Below are 19,889 nucleotides of genomic sequence, written 5' to 3'. Positions count from 1 at the left end.
GGAGCAAAACTCTCTAAATGCTAATGCTTTCAAAATTGAAATATAATAAAAATGAGTTGAGAGAACCAAAAGACTTGCCTTGAAAAAACTGGAAAATTTCGAGAAGGTATAGATGGTAATTATCAGACATCATGGAGGAGACTGCGAAGACGTGGATAAACAGGAGCTTGAAAAATGTAAGATGTAGTAGATCATAAGTTAATTAAGTCATTGCAAGGGATTCTTCATCCTTCAAAACCCAATCCTCTCAGAAAATTATTCAAACATCTAATTTGAAGAATGATTTATTATAGGCTTTTTATTTTCAAGTCATTCAAAATCCAAGCTGATTGGAAATCTCTTCGATAGTATTTTTTTTATAGGGCTTTATTTATTTGTTAATAAATAGGCACATATTTTCAGTAATCATATAAATAACCCTTGATGCTTAGGAAAGTAGTATCATGGACCGTGAATAAAATGTAAATAAGCATCACTTTTGGTAGCAAAATTAATGGACCATTTCCAGCCACATCAGTTCTAAAAGTGAGCATTTCCCCCTATTCCCTTCCAGTTTTTCTCTCATATATCTTAATTGTATTCACGTACTTGCCCATAAAATTATATGGGAAGCTGAGTATGCATGTCAATTGGTAAAAGCAGCAGCATCTTATCAATTGGCACTTCTGATTCATGAAAGCTAGTTATCATGCTTTGCTAGCATATTATTGGTAGCCTGATAATGCATCCCACTAGCATGTGCACAGATGTCATTCTTACCACCTACAACATATTAAAAAATGATTCTTTGAACAAGTGGCTGAGGTCGATTTCCCATGACTACTTAAACCAGATGAACCTCAAGAGGCAATACTACTACATAACTATGGAAGCCTATGTTTCTTATGGGGCAATGATACTAATTCAGTTCGCTTATGGTGGAGCAAATATCCTGACAAAAATTGCCCTTGAGAAAGGACTCAATCAACTAGTTTTTGTGGTTTACCGGCATATAATTGCCATGCTTTTGTTAGGCCCCTTTGCTTATGTGCTTGAAAGGTTAGCTATCCTTGTGTCATTGTCATTGTCAGCCTAGCTTGAGTAATGTGCATCTGTTTTTGCTTCTGTTTCTTTGAGTTTGATCCATAGCAGCAAGCGGGATTATAGAAAACTTACGTTATTTTGTTCTCGCAAGTCAGGAAACATCGCCCTCCACTTTCCTTCTCAGTGATCACAAAGATTTTTTTGCTTGCATCATTTGGGACTACCATCCACCTTAATGTTTACTATGCTGGTTTAGCATACACTTCTCCTACTGTTGCAAGTGCCTTGAGTAATGTTGTCCCTTGTTTGACCTTTCTCATGGCAATTATACTCAGGTACTTTAATCTTCTTCCCTCATCCCTTCAACTTCAGCACTAGTTCCCCAGATGCCGTTTTTACTGATTTTCTTACATCTCTTGCCAAGGATGGAGACAGTGAAGATAACAAGTACTAGAGGTCAAGCTAAGGTGTTGGGTACACTCGTTTGCATAGGTGGGGCACTGACTTTTACCTTCTGGAAAGGAAGATACCTTTTAGAAGGCTTTGTGCAGAGGCCTCTGATAAACATCTGTAGCACCAATATTTCTGTTTGTGAGTTGAGCCATGGCAAGGATAACTGGATCAAGGGTTCAGCACTTATTCTGACCAGTCACGTAGCATGGAGTGCATGGCTGATTCTCCAGGTGACAAGCTATATATCTTCAAACAATATATATAGGACCACATATAATGTCTGAAAAGTTCCTTCTTTTAATTTTTTGTTCATTTTTCACCTGCTCATTCTCAGGCTGTGGTCTCGAAAGTCTACCCAGCAAGATTATCGCTGACTGTGTTGATCTGCTTCTTTGCATCATTGCAATCTTTTTTCCTTGCCCTGTTTTTTGCAAGGAATCCAACCTTATGGAAGCTGGAATGGAACATGCAGCTATTAACAATCATTTATAGTGTGAGTGTGGATTGCTTTCACAGATGCATGCCTTTGAGTGCATATGATGCGTTTGAAGCTGTAACAATAGCAAGATCTATCTATATCTTCATCTCTTCCTGATTACTTCTATAATAGGGAGTGGTGATCTCAGCAATAGTCTACTACCTGCAAACGTGGTGTATCAGTAATAAGGGACCAGTTTTTGCAGCAATGTTTAGTCCACTACTCCTAATTATCGTGGGAATATTCTCGGCTATTTTTTTTGCAGAGCGACTACGGTTGGGAAGGTGGGGTATCCTATCTATATAGAACACAAAAGGTTCTTTATTCCTGAGGCAACTTGCTGATTTTTCTTATCTTAACCAATTTCCTTATAACATACAACTTGATCAATGCTGGCTGTCTCACAAATGCCTGCCATTATTTTTGGTATAAATATCACAAATTAAACATCATAGATTTTAATCTGTTTTTGTATATTTTGTCTTGCCCAGCTTGGCAGGAGCGTTTCTCATCATCGTGGGCCTTTACGTTGTACTTTGGGCCAAACATGCAGACAATGTTGTCACTGGAGTGCCAGAGAATGGAAAAGGCTTGAATGACAACACAATGCTGGAGATTTCCATCAATGAGACAGTGAGGAATTCCGTCACAAATGAAACGAAATGAAAGAAGTGCACTCGTTGGAAACAAACATGTAGATGCTTTAGTTTTATCCACATTTGGCAGCAAGTGAACGATGCATATTGTAACCTCATATTAAAGAACTTCAGATATTTGCAGTGAATTTGAACTTTCTTCACTAGTGATCGTGGACGTGTCTAGGTTTATGGACTAAATGGTGATATTTGGAACTGAAAGATACCCATTGATAGGATTTCGAGTCCCCACAATGACACGAGTGCACAATATATTGTATAAGCCTATGAATTATGATCAACCTGTCCCATCTGACCCAGTTGCAATTGTACTGTAAATGATCAACCGTTCCCATCAGATTTTCCTCCATTCTTTCCCATTCAAAGATATCTCACATTTGTTAACAAATTGCACAAACATAAGACATGCATATCCCCTGATGGTTTGTTGTGATTTTGTACTATGAACCATTTGAAAGCATTGTTTCCTAGAACTAAATAAAAGAAAGCAAGCCAACCAAGCTAACATATAAACTCAAGCACAGTACAGAAACAATTGACGACATTAACTATCGAAATTCCATCCTATTTATTAATTTAGTTTCAGATGAAAACACATTCATTACTAATGGGAAAAGCAAATATAACCCCGTAACTTCAAATTATTTCAACTACTTGAATTATGCAGAAGATTCAGGCCTACATATTGTTACATAAAAGCAAATGTTATGCCACCCAGAAATGAAATATCACCAATGACCTTATTCTTTTGAGTTTTAATCTATCTGGTCCAGCTCCTAAAATCCACTTTTAACTTATTAGTGTATATATTGAAAGAGAGGTCCCACTTTTTCTACATGGTGTCATTCCAGGGAGTTCTCCACATCAATCACAAACCGGTACTTGACGTTTCTCTTTATCAGCCTTTCAAGCGCTTCATTTACATACTGAATCGGAATTACTTCAGTCTCAGGATAAATTTTGTGAGCAGCACAGAAGTTTAACATTTCTTGTGTCTCTTTTGTACCTCCAGTTGCACTACCAGAAACAGTAATCCTACCTGCCAAGAGGCCAATGCATAGAGTTTAACCAACCAAGATACAGTACTAACACATTAAATTGTGAATATCAAGAGGCTCTCAAGTATGAAATTGCCAAATTACCTCGTAAAAGGCTTAGTGGACTGAATTTGACCTCACTAGGGAGACCCACCAGGACCAGAGTACCAGCAACCTTTAAGAGTGACATGTATGGATCAAAAGGATGATCACCAGATGCAGTGTCAATTATAAAGTCCAATGACTTAGCCAAGGCCTGAAAAAACAAGAAAAAGAAGAGAAAGAACATAGTAAGAATCATCAACCCAACAAAACAAAACGGATAAGTCATCAACTTTAATATTGCATATGCCATCAGGGAAAAACGTGCTCTCAATAAGCCTGATGCATTTTACCGCCATCTGCTCTAGGTTGGATGAAACCACAAATCTGTCTGCACCAAGCACACTCAGGGCTACCTCTCTCTTGGATACGCTTGTGCTGAAAACTGTCACTTTCAGCCCCAAAGCCTTCCCAAACTTCACTGCCATGTGACCAAGACCACCAAGGCCAATCACTCCTAGAGATTTGCCAGGCTGATTCATCTTATGGCTCATCATGGGAGCGTAAACTGTAATTCCAGCACAGAGTAAAGGTGCTGCTGAAGCCAATGGATAGCTGTCAGGAATTGTGAAGCAGTACCTGTGTATTCAAGACCTAATTAGTATCTTCATTTGTTGTATTTGCCAAAATTCCCTGACCTATATAAGGTGAATAGGTGATGTTTATGGCATCAGTAATTCATCAGCCATTGGCACAATCTCTGTCACTGACTCACTGAAAACCACCACATTACAATCTTGCACTAAAACCACAGATTTCCTAGCAATGAGATGGTAAAGAGTATTGCACAAAACCTAATATTCAATTTCCTTGTCATGTTCTGGACATCAAAGATACAATGAGTTCTTGCTGAATGCCCATGAAGCTTAGCAAGGCAATGATACTTTTCTCCTCCTAATGGTGTAGGGAACACAGATGCAGGTTCTAGAAACCACCATCAGCATCGAAATTTTTCCAAGTGCGTGAGGTTAACAGGAGACAGAAAACTTGCAACAATATCCCAGATCATACTCTGTAATATTGTTGCATTTCATACCTAAAGGAACAACATCATAAAATGCTTGCCTTTCATGGACAACAATGTAATTGGAGTATCCTCCTTTTGTTATTGTACCATCCACATCGATGCCATTAAAAGTGGAAACAACTCCCTTTTCACAATGAACTTCTATCTCATCATTACAATACTCGCATTCTCTGCATGAGTTAATAAAAGTTCCAACCCCAACATGATCGCCTGCTTTGAAACGGTGGACATCGGAACCAACCTCTTTCACAATTCCAACAATCTCATGCCTGGCGTGCAAATAATCAATAATCAATGATACATCAGTCTGCTGAACTGTAAGAACTACTCGTATCAGTAAATCACTGCACATACCCAGGCACTAGAGGATATTTTGAGTCTCCTGTTTTGTTTCTGGTCCAAACTAAATCAGCATAACAGACTCCGCAGTGCGTGATTTTTATTGAAACATCATCTCTTCCAACAGCCCTGAATAAAATTCCCAACCTAGTTAATTAATCCTTTGATTGAAATATATGCAACATACTATCAAGCAGAAAAGTTCAGCATGCAAGTTTCAAAGTTTTCTTAATAATAGTTGCTGAAATCACAAGGCAAATCACACGTAATGGGTCATCAGTGTTTAACAAATTATCTACAAAAATCACCAGTTTGAATATATAGAAAGTCTGTAAGCATGTTATGTTCCACTCCATCTGTATCAACATAAGTGAACTTGCCATTAACAAATGCGCCTAATGACTTGAGTGGTTACTAGATATCTTGAAGCAAAACAGAGTTACAGAGGTGTGAACAACCGTATAAGATACACAAAGGCATGCTAAACATAGACCAAACACACTCTTGAGTTTCTTTTCCCTCGGTACAAGGTGAAATTACCATTTGAATAGAGGACATTAAAATGCAAGTAGCATTTTCATGCTTTGGATATATAAATTGGCAATAAACAAAGAGAAATGCTATAGGAAACAAGCTCTTCTCTCCTTGTCAACACTTTATTGGGAAGTACGGTTTTCTTTTATTTTATTTCCTCGAAAAGAAAAATTAACTCAACATACCTACGGCTGAACTTGTACGGCGAGAGAACACCAGATGCATCCCTTGCCGCCCATCCAAGGCAGTCTAATTCATTTTCACTTGCAGAGCTCATTGTTCCTTATAATCCACCACATAAAAGATAGCAAACATCAGTTTTCTTTCACTAATGGGAGCCAACAAAAAGAAATCCATCAATGCTGTAAGCACCATCCACTTCAAAAATATAGACCATATAATTGCACATTGTACCATGCGACATGCAATGTATCAACAAACACTCAGTACCACGTATGGTGAAAAAAACAAACAAAAAACATTTGTGTACTAAAATGATAGCTTCACGCATAGTCAGCATTGTGCAAGAAGTTCCATTTCAACATCTCTTGCCACCTTATACATAAAATCTTCAAAATGCAGAAAACAGTCTCTTTTGTGAATCAAAGATAACATTAGTGCAGTATATATGTGTGTGTGTGTGTGTGTGTGTGTGTGTGTAAATATGTATATGTATATATCTCTCCGCTGTGTGTGTATATATATAATATATATAATATATACCATGAACGAGAGATTCCCAAACATTCATGACCAGATTGAAAAGAAAGGGTAAAGAGAAAGATTGCATTACCAAAAGGGTGGCTCACCCGGGACTACAGCGCTGTAGCTAGATTGAAAATTCACAGGAATTTGCCCACACCGAATAGCACGCATTGAAAATTCACCATTCGTAGAGTTCTCAATATCATGAATTCTATTTTTCTTTATTTTATTTTGTTTTACTTTTTCTTTCCAAATTAAAAGAAAAGTGCGTTAAAAGAAGTGATCACAACCACCATCAATCCATAAAACTGAGTCAGAGAGAGACAAACATGATCATAGGAATACATGATCCGATAATACCGTTGGAAGTAGCCTATAAAATATGACTTCCGTTTTGATCCCATCTACCCTTTGTTATGCTTTCACTGCATGTATAACAAATTGTCTACCCCAAATCTCGCTTCCCCTTTTTCCTTCTTTATTTGACTATAATACTTTACAACTAACATCTCTCAAGGCTACGTAATATTCCATTAAAAAATAATTATTAGATATATAAAATAAAGACACATTTTATATCATTAAAATATAGTCCTTCCAGAGTACTTATTTCGATAGCATGACATTTAATCATCGATATATCCTTATATATGCCATATTATTTGTATCCTAAATTTATCATATAACCCCTTCACGATGTTATTGGGATATTACACTAGAGATGATACAACAAGACTCATTTGGCATATGCCCTTTTGACTGCGTAAACACCTAATTACAGCTAGTATTGAAATTTATACGAATACCATCCTCGTGTTGTACAAATTAAGGGCATCCAGACACGGATATTGGCCGTGACATCCTTTGAGTTTTTTTTTTGTTTTGATCTAATATACTACATCAAACTACATCACTTTATAGATTTTCTTTTGTATAATTCTTTTTGTGGTTAAAACATTTCTCTTGTATTAAATGTTCTACTTGCCAATTAATCAGCATGCGTTCCTAATGAAGTATTCATGAAGGTGGACACCACCAAATTTATATATCGGAAATGTAGACCAAAAAAACAATGATAGTTGCAGAATGTAAGTCCTGTTTATTAATCAAACAAAGTTCTCACAGATTAGACGTCGGTTTGGCGAGGCTTGCCGGAGCTTCTTCAGTGGTTCTTTCTTTAGCCTTTAAAACTTAAAAAAAAAATAAAAAAATAAAAAATAAAAAAATAAAAAAAAAACCACCTACTGATCTGCAACCTGTTTTGTCACAAGCTTTTGATCAATTTTCACAGCAATCCATAGCAGCTACAGCCTCTCATACGCTGCTTAGTGCAAAGCTGCGAGCCATTCAGAAGGGAGCTTTGCCTCCATCTCTCTCGTGCTATGATGGAAGTGACCTTTCGTTTCTTTCGTTGAACAAGTTGAAGTACAGGGCCATGTCAACAATTTGAGGTCTTCGAAATTTTGAATTTCAAATGTTGCAAAACTTGGTATCAGATTTCAACTTAGTGCCTAAGGTTGGCTCCCTGCTCTGGTGGAGGAGGAATTTTTTTAGTCCTCCTGGAAACAAAACAAAATAAAGCAAATCCATTGCCAAATGGATTTGCCCTGCAAGCATACATGACAACAATACGATAGAAATGAGAATCATTAAGTCCGTACTTCTATTTTTTATTCAATCATACACATCACAAAACACCACCCTACCACTCATTCACTTATTTCAGGCTAGCTACCTACTTGCATGATACAGAAGATCAAACCCAGATGACTTTTATTACGACTAAATTCCTAGAAACCTAATCAAAGCAAACCCCTATGCGCTTTTGAATTGCAAGTGATCAATACATTCAACGTGCACAAAACCATGAATATTGCATAGAGAAGAACCCCCCATTTCTTCAGCAGTTCATTTCAGAGAATTCTCAATATCAATCACAAACCGGTACTTCACATCTCTCTTTATTAGCCTCTCGAGAGCTTCATTTGCATACTCAATTGGAATTAATTCTATCTTTGGGTAAACTTTATGAGCAGCACAGAAGTCTAGCATTTCTTGCGTCACTTTTGTACCGCCTGCTATGCTACCAGAAACAGTTTTCATTCCTGCCAAAAGTTCAATTCAGGCAGTTCATTACACATATGTTAAAAACTCCATGAGTCCTACTTGCAACACTCAAGTATAACACCTGTGAAACCCGCTGACATGACAAGGAGTCAGACCAATCATTTTTTATGGCTTATGCAACACTAAACATCAATGACTGTCTATGGAGTTACACAGGTATTTCGCTTAGGATGTTACAACTGGCAGAACTTTAAAAACTTACAACTGAAATAAAGGTACATTTGGGTAATAAGATGAGATGAAAAATTCTCAAGATTTCATACAATTTCCTTCCCAAAAATCACTCAAACATAAACCACTCCTTAATTTTAAATCTTCAACTTTTTCATCTAATCATTACCTAGCCATTACAATTTTTATAAATTTCAAAACAAAACACAAAATTAATAATACTTTTTTAAAGTTCAAAACAAAAATAATATTCAAAAATTATATTCAAACAGTTTTTTAACATTATAATATTTTTTATTCAACTTTTTCTCTTTTATTTTCCAAAATTCAATAAAACACCTTATCTCAAACCATTTCACTACTATTCACAGACCATTTCACTAATACTCACAAAATTCTATGATACTCCAAGTCTCCAAATGAGCCCCAAGTAAAAAAGTACTTAAACTTTATAAAATTTCTTTCAAGTACCAAGATTTATGCTTGCAGGATTGAATTTGACTTCACTAGGGAAGCCCACGAGAACAAGAACACCAGCAGTCTTCAGCAGCGCCATGTATGGATCAAATGGGTGATCACCAGATGCTGTGTCGATTATAAAGTCAAAGGACTTATCCAGGGCCTGCAAACATCAATCCAACAACAATCAGGTTATGTCATCAATTTCAAAATCGCTAATGTGAACAGCACAACATAAGCTTTACAACAAGGTTATATAATTCAACCTTCATCTGCTCTTGGTCAGATGAGAGCACAAATCTGTCGGCACCAAGCAAACTCAGGGATTCCTCCTTTTTGGATAAGCTAGTGCTGAAAACTGTCACATTCAACCCAAAAGCCTTACCAAACTTCACGGCCATGTGACCAAGACCTCCAAGTCCAATCACTCCTAAAGATTTACCAGGTTGGTTCATCTTGTGGCGCACCATGGGAGCATACACAGTAATTCCAGCACAAAGCAAAGGAGCTGCTAAAGCGAGTGGATATTCCTCAGGTATGCTGAAGCAGTACCTGTATTCCAACACCAAAATTGATATCCATAATTTTTGGTAAAACCTTGCCAAGTTCCTCGAGTCCCAAGCTAATAGGTCAAAATCACGGTTACTTGTCAAAAGAACCTTAGCAAGGAAAATTGTATCCACTTCCCAGAAGCATGCAAGCTCTAAAAATACAATCACAAGCAAGATCTATATATTGATGTTGAGCAGCCAGACCTACTTGATAAAGATAATGTTCATAACCATCTATAACTTATGTCCAGCCATTGGCAGTTCTGACAATGGCATAGATCCCATGGGAAGCCTCAAGCCTAATTTCACCAACATTAACAACGTCCATGCAACACCGCCCATGAAACAGATGTCATATAAATGGCAAGTAGCTTCCACATTATCATGTCAACTCCGAACTTCGAATATTTCGTTTTTTGCAAGTAAATGAGGTTGAGAGTTTTAGATGTAAATAATGTGCAAATATGATAAATAACATCATCCATTCAGCAGTAACTGGAAGGGGGGATATTTTATTCTATAATTGTGAACTTTACATTTGCAGGAAAATAAGAAGGAAAATAGCATCAGAGAACACTTACCTGTCATGCACAACAATATAACTTGAATATCCTCCTTTCGTAATAGTACCATCCACATCCACATTATTAAAAGTGAATGCTATTCCTTTATCACAATAAACTTCGTCTCCATCATTACAATACTCACAATCCCTGCATGAGTTGACATAGGTTCCCACTCCAATATGGTCACCAATTTTGAAACGGCGAACATTTGAACCGACCTCTTTCACAATTCCAACAATCTCATGCCTGGTGAGCAATTAAAGATGCATTAGTTCAAGGAAACCTAAGACTACTCATGGTATACAATTAGTCCACTTACCCAGGCACTAAAGGATACTTTGAATCCCCATGTCCATTCCTTGCCCATATTAAATCAGCATAACAAACTCCACAATGTGTAATTCTTATTGAGACGTCATCACTTCCTAGAGCCCTGAATAAGAATTCCAACATTGATTATATATCAAAATATCATCCAAAAAAGCACAAAATCAAGCAAAACGTATTCATGATGTAAATCTGCACCAAGTTTTCATCACAGTTCCCAAAACTGTATAGAAAAATCATACATGGGATCATAATTATCAACAACAGATACGAGATATCCATATCTTGTATTCACTTTAGCTCAGTTTCTCCAAGTGAAATGCTTGGTCCAAAAAGAAATTTTACAAAAGTAAATTTAGAAAATTCGTTTATAATGATGCATATCACATACAGGATCTTTATTGTTTTCATTTCCTGAGAACACAAGTAATTTCATTCTCTTTTTTGAAGATAACCACCCATAGTGAATTATGATGCAAATCACATAAAGGATCTTTCTCGTTTTCATTTCCTGAGAACACAAGTAATTTCATTCTCTTTTTTGATAAAAGAGGATTCACTAAATATACCTGCGGCTGAACTTGTATGGTGATAAAAATCCAGATTCATCTCTTGCTGCCCATGCGAGGCAGTCAGCATTGTCACACGAGGAGCTCATTGTTGACTGTTTCTGCACAAAACAATCGATCATCAGGTTTTTCCAAAGGAAAAATAACTGGGGAAAGAAACCGTTGAAGGTTATAAAGCATTCCCACTTCTAATAATAACAAAACAAAGAAAATGATGTTCTAGCATAAAAGGGGTGACAGTGTGATCATTGAGGCTCAATATTTCTTAAGAGAGGAAATATGAGACAGATGTTTAGTGCACAGTCGCTAAATACACAAAAACTGGGACATTTTTGGGTAGACCGTAAAGACACAATCTTATACTTTGGGCAATCACTCATGTTGTGAGCTGATACAAAACACAAAAAGAAGAAACGGTGACGTGGGTTCACTCGACAAGTCGAAGAAGAACAGTCAGAAGCGATGAGAAAATATAGGCTTACCGGGATTAATGGAGGAAGAACACTTCGTGAGTGAGAGACTCAGATACACTCCCAACTCTCCAAAAACCCAGGCAAGACGAGTGAATCTCACTTCCCAATCTCCTCATTTTATTATAGGTAGAAATTCGTACCAGAGAGTGGACTATGGACCATTAATTTAAAAATCGGTTTGGTGGCCTTTTCTCCAGAGCATTCGCATCCCATCCGACTCCCTGTAATTCCTTAGCCAAATTTTATGGAAAACAAATATGTAGAGTGAAGAAAAAATTGAGCTAATTCAATAGTCTAATGCTGGTTCAGGTGGTGCAGCTCTAAAAATATTTTACTGTTATTATTATTTTTACTAACTTTTTATTATTTTTGTATTACTATTCACCACTTTTAATACTTTTTCATTACTATTTATAAGAAATTTAAAATCACCTCGCTACCTAAACATAATTTAAACGTCTCGTTTAATTATATGAGAGAGATGGATAAGATTAAAATTGAATAAAATATTATTATAATATAAAATTTCAAATTTTTTATTTTATTTAAAAATTTAAAAAAATTATAATTATTAAATAAGATGAGATGAAAAGATTTATAAAAACAAACTAAACCATTAACTTTTAATTTTAAGATTGTTATAGTTACTCTCCAAACTTTGAGAACAATAAATTTAGAGAATAACGGTAATAATCCTAAATCATTCTTGCTTTTTGAATTTATAATATTTAGACATATTTTTTATTCTTATTTTTTCTTCCAAATAAAATATTATAAAAATTAAACTTTATTATTCTTATTAATGTAAGACAAATAAAATTTTTATATCTTTCAATAATATTAAATAAAGTCATCTTTACTAAACATTTAACTAATTTTTTTTTATAAGCAGTAAGCAAACACATATTTCTACAGTGATATGTATTATTTGAATTCCTTAATGATTATATATTTTTAGATTTTTTATTTTAAATTTTATAATATATTTCAATTTTCTACTAATTTTTATAATTTAACCTTTATAAAATATTATTGTTAGAGAAGATGAATTTTGACAAAAAAAAAATTATTTTGAAAATATTATTATACCAACAAAGAAATAATTTGGATTTTTAATTGAGAGTAACAGTTCAAAACATAAAAAAAAAAAAAAAAAAAAAAAAAAAAAAAAAAAAGGATAAAATAATGAATAGTTAATATTGTAAAAGAATGTGAGAGAAAAAATATTAAAAAAAGAAAAAAATTATTTTAGAGTTCTATAACTCATCATCTTCATATACTATACGTCATATTAATTAATTAATTAATTAATTAATATTTTATTTTTTAAAACTTATTTAATTATCTTACTCATTATTTATATAGCATATATTTGATAAAAAAATAAATAAATAAAAATATAATGTGTGGTGTATAAAAATAATAAATAAATTTTTTAAAAAAATAATATCTAAAGAGTGAAATATAATTAGGAGCGAAATCTAATTTAATTATTTAACAATGATAGTAATTAGTTAAAAATTTTAGAAGAAAGGCCAATAATGCTGACGAACGCACTGACATCTTTTATGGTAAAGTTTCCACTTACCCGTCGTATCTAACTTGCAGTAGCGGAAGTCCCAGAAGGTTAGGTGGCCCACCCCAGCCGGAACTCTTAGAAGGGTAGCCTGGGTAGGTGGCCCCGCAAGAAACAAAGATGAGCCAGACCACTCCTTCTGTCACAGTTCAGAACATCCCAGACCAACGCATTGTGGGCTTGGGTTTGTGTAATAAAGGGTTAATCGTTGGGCTCAGTCCCTTGGTTATGTGTGGGCCTGTAGCTATTTTTTTTATATGAGTGTTATTCTGGTCAAGGTCCATTTACTTTTTATTAGAGTTGATTAAGTGGATATATACGGTATAAGGCTTCTTCTCTGTAGAGTTTTTTTAAATTATATATAAAATTTATTACTTCAACTTTATATGTAAATTAAATATTTAATACTTTCTGTAATTTTATATGCAATCCCTTCAGCCACAGTTACAACAAATTATCTATATGCTGTATCAAACTGTAGTGGATTAAAAATTAACTAACAGTAGTTATTTAAGACCTGATTTGGTTATCAAATGCCAAACTATCTCATTTTATCTTATTTTATCTAATCATAATAATTTTCTTAAATTTTTACATAAAATATAATAAATAAATTAACTTTTTCAAATTTTAAAACTAAATTAATATTAAAAAATTATATTATAATAATATTTTATATAATTTCTAATAAAATATCTTATTTTATCTAAACTGTTTGACTAAATGAATAAATTTGACAGTTGAAGATGATGCCAACTAGCAACTTCTGGTTAATTTTATTGATCAGAGGACGCATTCATGAAGGTGGACTGCGCAATTTACCTGACTCTTTATGAATTGGGTGGGTCTACACCCACCGCTGGTAGCGGAAACTCCAGTTCAAATAATTTTTTGTTTTTTATTTTTTTACATCAATTTTTTAATACTTTTAAATATTTTTTTTTAAAAAAAAATTCACAATATTATTAAACAATATTTTCTTAATCATTAAAAAAAATTGAAGCGGTAGTTCCAAGCGGTTCCCCGGATCCCTATTAATATTTAAAAAAAAAAAAAAGAATATTGTTTAAAAAAAAGAAAAAGAGAATGTGAATAAATCCTACTTATTAATCAAACTGTGCAGCGTTTAAATACTAAGATAATCTCAGATGATCTAAATTGATCTGTAAATAATAATATTTTATAAGTCTAATTAAAATAAATTTAAATGTAAATAAATTAATATATGTGTTTGAATGTATATATGAAATAAATTAAGATAGATTTAACCCTTTAATTTTTTTTTTAATAAAATGTTGAAAAAATAGTGAGTTCCAGACTCCCATGAGATGACCCTACCAACCAAACATGGCAAGTTCATAAAAATTAGACGTCTTTGGTGAAGCTTTCCGGAGCTTCTCCGTTGGTTATTTCTTTAGCTTTTAAAACGAAAAAGATACACTGCAACCTGTTTTTTACAAGCTTTTGATCAATTTTCACAGCAATCCATAGCGGCTACAGCCTCTCATACGCTGCAAAGTGCAAAGCTATGAGCCATTCAGAAACATCACAAAACATCACAAAGCTACCTACTTGCATGATACAGAAGATCAAACCCAGAAACCTAATCAAAGCCAACCCCTATGCGCTTTTGAGTTGCAACAAAGTGATCAATGCATTCAACGTTCACAAAACCATGAATATGTGCATTAAGAAGAACTCCCCATTTCTCCAGCAGTTCATTTCAGAGATTTCTCAATATCAATCACAAACCGGTACTTCACATCTCTCTTTATTAGCCTCTCGAGAGCTTCATTTGCATACTCAATTGGAATAACTTCTATCTTTGGGTAAACTTTATGAGCAGCACAGAAGTCTAGCATTTCTTGTGTCACTTTTGTACCGCCTGCTATGCTACCAGAAACAGTTTTCATTCCTGCCAAAAATTCAATTCAGGCAGTTCATTACACATGTTAGAAACTCCATGAGTTCTACTTGCAACACTCTTTAAGTATAACACCCGTGAAACCCGCTGACATCACAAGCAGTCAGACCAAGCATTTTTTATGGCTTATGCAACACTAAACATCAATGACTGTCTATGGTGTTGCATAGGTATTTCACTTAGGATGTTACAACTAGCAGAACTTTAAAAACTTACAACCGTAACTAAAGGTACATTTGAGTAATAAGATGAGATGAGAAATTCTCAAAACTTCGTACAATTTCCTTTTCAAAAATCACTCAAACATAAAACACTTCCAAATTTCAAATCTTCAACTTTTTTATCTAACCATTACTTAGCCATTATAATTTTTACAAATTTAAAAAAAAAAACACAAAATTAATACAATTTTTTTAAAGTTTGAAACAAAAATTCTATTTAAAAATTATATTCAAACAGTTTTTCAACATTATAATATTTTTTATTCAACTTTTTCTCTCTCATTTTCAAAAATTCAATAAAACACCTTAACTCAAACCATTTCACAACTATCCACAAACTATTTTACTAATATTCACAAAATTCTAAGATATTCCAAATGTCCTAACGAGCCCCAAGTCAAAATGTACTTAAATTTCATCAAAGTTCTTTAAAGTACCAAGATTTAGGCTTGCAGGATTGAATTTGACTTCACTAGGGAACCCCACAAGAACGAGAACACCAGCAGTCTTCAGCAGCGCCATGTATGGATCAAATGGGTGATCACCAGATGCTGTGTCAATTATAAAGTCAAAGGACTTATCCAGGGCCTGCAAAAGTCAATCCAACAACAATCAGGATATGTCATCGAGTTCGAAATCACTAATGTGAACAACACAACATAAGCTTTACAACAAGGTTATCTAATTCAACCTTCATCTGCTCTTGGTCAGATGAGAGCACAAATCTGTCGGCACCAAGCAAACTCAGGGATTCCTCCTTTTTGGACAAACTAGTGCTGAAAACTGTCACATTCAACCCAAAAGCCTTACCAAACTTCACAGCCATGTGACCAAGACCTCCAAGTCCAATCACTCCTAAAGATTTACCCGGTTGGTTCATCTTGTGGCGCAACATGGGAGCATACACAGTAATTCCAGCACAAAGCAAAGGAGCTGCTGAAGCCAATGGATAGTCGTCAGGTATGCTGAAGCAGTACCTGTATTCCAACACCAAAATTGACATCCGTAATTTGTGGTAAAATTCCTTGATTGCCAAGCTAATAGGTCAAAATCAGGTTACTTGTTAAAAGAACCTCAGCAATGAAAATTGTATCCACTTCCCAGAAGCATGCAAGCTCTAAAACACACAATCACAAGCAAGCAGATCTATATATTGATGTTGAGAAGCTAGACATACTTGATAAAGATAATGTTCATAACCCTCTATAACTTATGCCCAACCATTGCCAATTCTGACAATGGCATAGATCCACAGGAAGCCTCAAGCCTTATGTCACCAACATCAACAAGCTGTCAAGCTCCATGCAACATCAACATGAAACAAATCTCATATACATTGGCAAGTAACTTCCACGTTACCATGTTAACTCCATTTAGTCTGAACTTTGAATATTTCCTTTTTCGCAAGTACATGAGGTTGAGAGTTTTAGATGTAAACACTTCTATGCAAATATGAGAAATAGCATCATACATTCAGCAGTAACTGGAAGGGGGGGGATATTTTATTCTATAATCATGAACTTTATATTTGAGGAAAATAAGATCAAGAAAACAGCTTCAGAGAGCACATACCTTTCATGCACAACAATATAACTTGAATATCCTCCTTTTGTAATAGTACCATCCGCATCCACACCATTAAAAGTGAATGTCATTCCTTTTGCACAATAAATTTCGTCACCATCATTACAATACTCACAATCCCTGCATGAGTTGACATAGGTTCCCACTCCAATATGGTCACCAACTTTGAAACGCTGAACATTTGAACCGACCTCTTTCACAATTCCAACAATCTCATGTCTGGTGAACAATTAAAGATGCATTAGTTCAAGGAAACCTAAGACTACTCATGGTATAAAATTAGCCCACTTACCCAGGCACTAAAGGATACTTCGAATCACCATGTAGATTCCTTGTCCAATTTACATCAGCATAGCAAACTCCACAGTGTGTAATTCTTATCGAAACGTCGTCACTTCCAAGAGCCCTAAATTAGATTTCCGACATTGATTATGTATAAGAATTTCAGACAAAACAGCACAAAATCAAGCAAAACGTATTCAAGATGTAAATCTGCATTAAGTTTTCATCACAGTTCCCAAAACTGTATAGAAAAAGCATACATGGGATCATATATATTTATCAACAACTGATATGAGAAATCCATATCTTGTACTCACTTCCAGCTCAGTTTCTCTAAGTTGCTCGGTCCAGAAATAAATTTTACAAAAATAAATTTACAAATTGATTTGACTTAACGTAATATGTCAAATTGTAAAATTATTTTTATTCTAAAATAGATTTGAGGTATGACATTATTCTAACAATAAAATTTTAAAACTATTTATTATTTAAATACTTTTTGAAACTTCTACCCCCAAAGAGGCCCTAAATATACCTGCGGCTGAACTTGTATGGTGATAAAAATCCAGATTCATCTCTTGCTGCCCATGCAAGGCAGTCAGCATTTTCACACGAGGAGCTCATTGTTGACTATTTCTGCACAAAACAATCAATCATCAGTTTTGTCCGAAGGAAAAATAACTGGGGAAAGAAACCCGAAGGTTATAAAGCATTCCCACTTCTACTAATAACAAAACAAAGAAAATGATGTTCTAGCATAAGAGGACAGTCGTGATCATTGACGCTCGCTCAATATTTCTTAAGAGACAGATGTTTAGTGCACAGCCGCTAAGTACACAAAAGACTCCGTTTTTATGCTAAGAAATTAAAATCACGGGATATTCTATTCTCGAAGGTTTCTCTAAAGATAGAATAAAGTCAAAGAAAGATCCTGATTGTATATGTATTTGTAAATACTTTCGGCATCTCTCATGTTGTGAGCTGATACAAAACACAAAAAGAAAGAAACAGAGACGTGGGTAATTCACTCGACAACTCGAAGAAGAACAGACAGCAGCGACGAGAATATGTAGGCTTACCGGTATCGACGGAGGAAGAATACTTCGAGAATGGTGAGTGTGAGACAGTGATACCCCCCTAATCTCACTTCGCAATCTCCTCTTTTTATAGTAGAGAATATCTCGCTTAAGTTTTAAATCAATAGATTACATGTAAATTTTTTTTTTTTTTTTTTTTAAGTAGATTCTATTTTCTTAAATCATTAAGTTGCTCTAACAAATTCTAGGTTGCACCAGCTGCGTCCAACTCGGGTCAAAAGACAATTCTGTCTTCAGTTACTAGACGCGCGTTGATACATTAAGTAAAAAAAATATTCGGGATCTAAATTTGGGTTTTGGGTCCAAAGCATTTCTTAAAATTAAAATAATATTAAAGTATAATTTTTTAATATTATTTTTGTTTAAACTTTTAAAAAATTTAAATTATTTTTATATATTATATAAATATTTTTAAAAAAATATTATAATAAGATGAAAAAACTAAAAATTACATAATACTTTTATTTAAATATTAACATAAAATCAAATGAAATGAAATAATCCCAAAGATTCATCAAACCAAATCCCACCTTAAGTTGTGTGTGGGTAGTAAGATGATATCAGATATTTTGTGAATAGTAGTAAAAAAATAACAAAAAAAATTAAATAATAATAAATAGTAATATAAAAAAGCAAAAAATATATAAAATAATAATAAAATAATAAATAATAATTGTGTATACTAATAATTATAGGCCAAAAATGGATGTAAAAATCACGAACAGATCGTTATACGTGGAGCACCTGCCACCATAAATAGCCTGATGGACGATGCTACTATGCCGCCTAGTGTTTACCATTGGGCATGCTGCCCTTTGTATTTTTTTTTCTTTTTTCATTTCATATTTTTTAATATATTTAAACATTTTTAAAAAATAAAAAAAAATATCAATACACTTAAAATCACTCCTTAATTATTAAGTTAAAAAAATTAAAATAAAAATTTTTGTGACCAGTGGTCACTTTGAGAGAGTAAATGGAAGGGGCATACAAGCATTTTCCACAGCCTGATACATAGTCACATACATCCATTTTTCTAGGAAAAAAAATAAACAACCATTATTTTGATTGTTTTGGATAATTTATTTCTTTTCAATTTTTTGATTGTTTTAAGATGATTGATATGTAATTGATGGAGGTACAATTTAAACCTCATGGTAATTCAAATGCATTATCCGAATTCACGTATCCAGCCTCAAAAGGTAATTTGAGTTGATTTAACATAATATATTACATTTATTTTAAGGTAAAAAAAATATAATATAAAAGATAATATTAAATTATAGAAAAATTTTCCAAAAAAACATTATACTACACATCTCCTTCTAACTAATATGTGCTTTTTTTTTTCTTCTAATTAAACGCACACATATTTAAGTATTAGTAAGGAATGTCAAAAACAACAAATTAAATGTTAATTAGATAAAAGTGTGTGGTGTAAGACTTTAATGTAAATTTTTTTCTAAATTATATATAAAATATATTACTTAAAATTTATACGTAAACTAAATAATTCTCATTTATAAATTTAATTATATTTAAAATAAAAATTATTTTACTCAAAAATATATTTTATAAAAATAAATTTATAAGCTTACACTATACACA

The 19,889-nt window shown here is 33.8% G+C and overlaps 4 protein-coding genes across 7 annotated transcripts; 1 reads left to right on the top strand and 3 right to left on the bottom strand.

Annotated features, from left to right (window-relative positions):
* Positions 1-843: 843 nt before the first annotated feature.
* Positions 844-2,969, top strand: LOC122280785 (WAT1-related protein At1g43650-like). Its single transcript, XM_043091805.1, has 6 exons — positions 844-1,038; positions 1,179-1,358; positions 1,448-1,706; positions 1,811-1,969; positions 2,087-2,238; positions 2,446-2,969. The coding sequence occupies exons 1-6, from the start codon at positions 866-868 to the stop codon at positions 2,618-2,620; spliced, it is 1,098 nt and encodes a 365-aa protein (XP_042947739.1). The 5' UTR covers positions 844-865; the 3' UTR covers positions 2,621-2,969.
* A 185-nt stretch (positions 2,970-3,154) lies between these two features.
* LOC122280786 (probable cinnamyl alcohol dehydrogenase 1) lies at positions 3,155-6,742 on the bottom strand. 2 transcript variants are annotated; one of them, XM_043091806.1, is made up of 7 exons: positions 6,459-6,742; positions 5,835-5,931; positions 5,131-5,244; positions 4,815-5,045; positions 4,043-4,328; positions 3,753-3,903; positions 3,155-3,649 (listed from the first exon to the last, which is right to left on the bottom strand). In XM_043091806.1, exons 1-7 carry the CDS (start codon positions 6,523-6,525, stop codon positions 3,453-3,455), a joined length of 1,143 nt encoding a protein of 380 aa, XP_042947740.1. In that variant the 5' UTR covers positions 6,526-6,742; the 3' UTR covers positions 3,155-3,452. The 2 variants fall into 2 exon arrangements, with proteins under 2 accessions (XP_042947740.1, XP_042947742.1); XM_043091808.1 differs by having other exon boundaries at positions 6,443-6,736.
* Positions 6,743-7,992: 1,250 nt separating this feature from the next.
* Positions 7,993-11,845, bottom strand: LOC122282802 (probable cinnamyl alcohol dehydrogenase 1). Of its 3 annotated transcripts, none has more exons than XM_043094836.1 (7): positions 11,607-11,844; positions 11,125-11,219; positions 10,548-10,661; positions 10,244-10,474; positions 9,378-9,663; positions 9,124-9,274; positions 7,993-8,459 (listed from the first exon to the last, which is right to left on the bottom strand). In XM_043094836.1, exons 2-7 carry the CDS (start codon positions 11,211-11,213, stop codon positions 8,263-8,265), a joined length of 1,068 nt encoding a protein of 355 aa, XP_042950770.1. In that variant the 5' UTR covers positions 11,214-11,219; positions 11,607-11,844; the 3' UTR covers positions 7,993-8,262. The 3 variants fall into 3 exon arrangements, with proteins under 3 accessions (XP_042950770.1, XP_042950769.1, XP_042950771.1); XM_043094835.1 differs by having other exon boundaries at positions 11,125-11,225; positions 11,607-11,843; XM_043094837.1 differs by lacking the exon at positions 7,993-8,459 and adding an exon at positions 8,571-8,746 and having other exon boundaries at positions 9,101-9,274; positions 11,125-11,225; positions 11,607-11,845.
* A 2,702-nt stretch (positions 11,846-14,547) lies between these two features.
* Positions 14,548-18,416, bottom strand: LOC122281581 (probable cinnamyl alcohol dehydrogenase 1). The gene is made up of 7 exons (XM_043093199.1): positions 18,264-18,416; positions 17,720-17,820; positions 17,195-17,308; positions 16,891-17,121; positions 16,010-16,295; positions 15,756-15,906; positions 14,548-15,088 (listed from the first exon to the last, which is right to left on the bottom strand). Exons 2-7 carry the CDS (start codon positions 17,806-17,808, stop codon positions 14,892-14,894), a joined length of 1,068 nt encoding a protein of 355 aa, XP_042949133.1. The 5' UTR covers positions 17,809-17,820; positions 18,264-18,416; the 3' UTR covers positions 14,548-14,891.
* Positions 18,417-19,889: the final 1,473 nt, after the last annotated feature.

The sequence above is a fragment of the Carya illinoinensis genome, chromosome 11, assembly GCF_018687715.1.
Source record: "Carya illinoinensis cultivar Pawnee chromosome 11, C.illinoinensisPawnee_v1, whole genome shotgun sequence".
Taxonomy (NCBI): Eukaryota; Viridiplantae; Streptophyta; class Magnoliopsida; order Fagales; family Juglandaceae; genus Carya; species Carya illinoinensis.
Note: the sequence above shows the minus strand (reverse complement) of the source record. Positions and strands in the feature narration are given on the sequence as shown.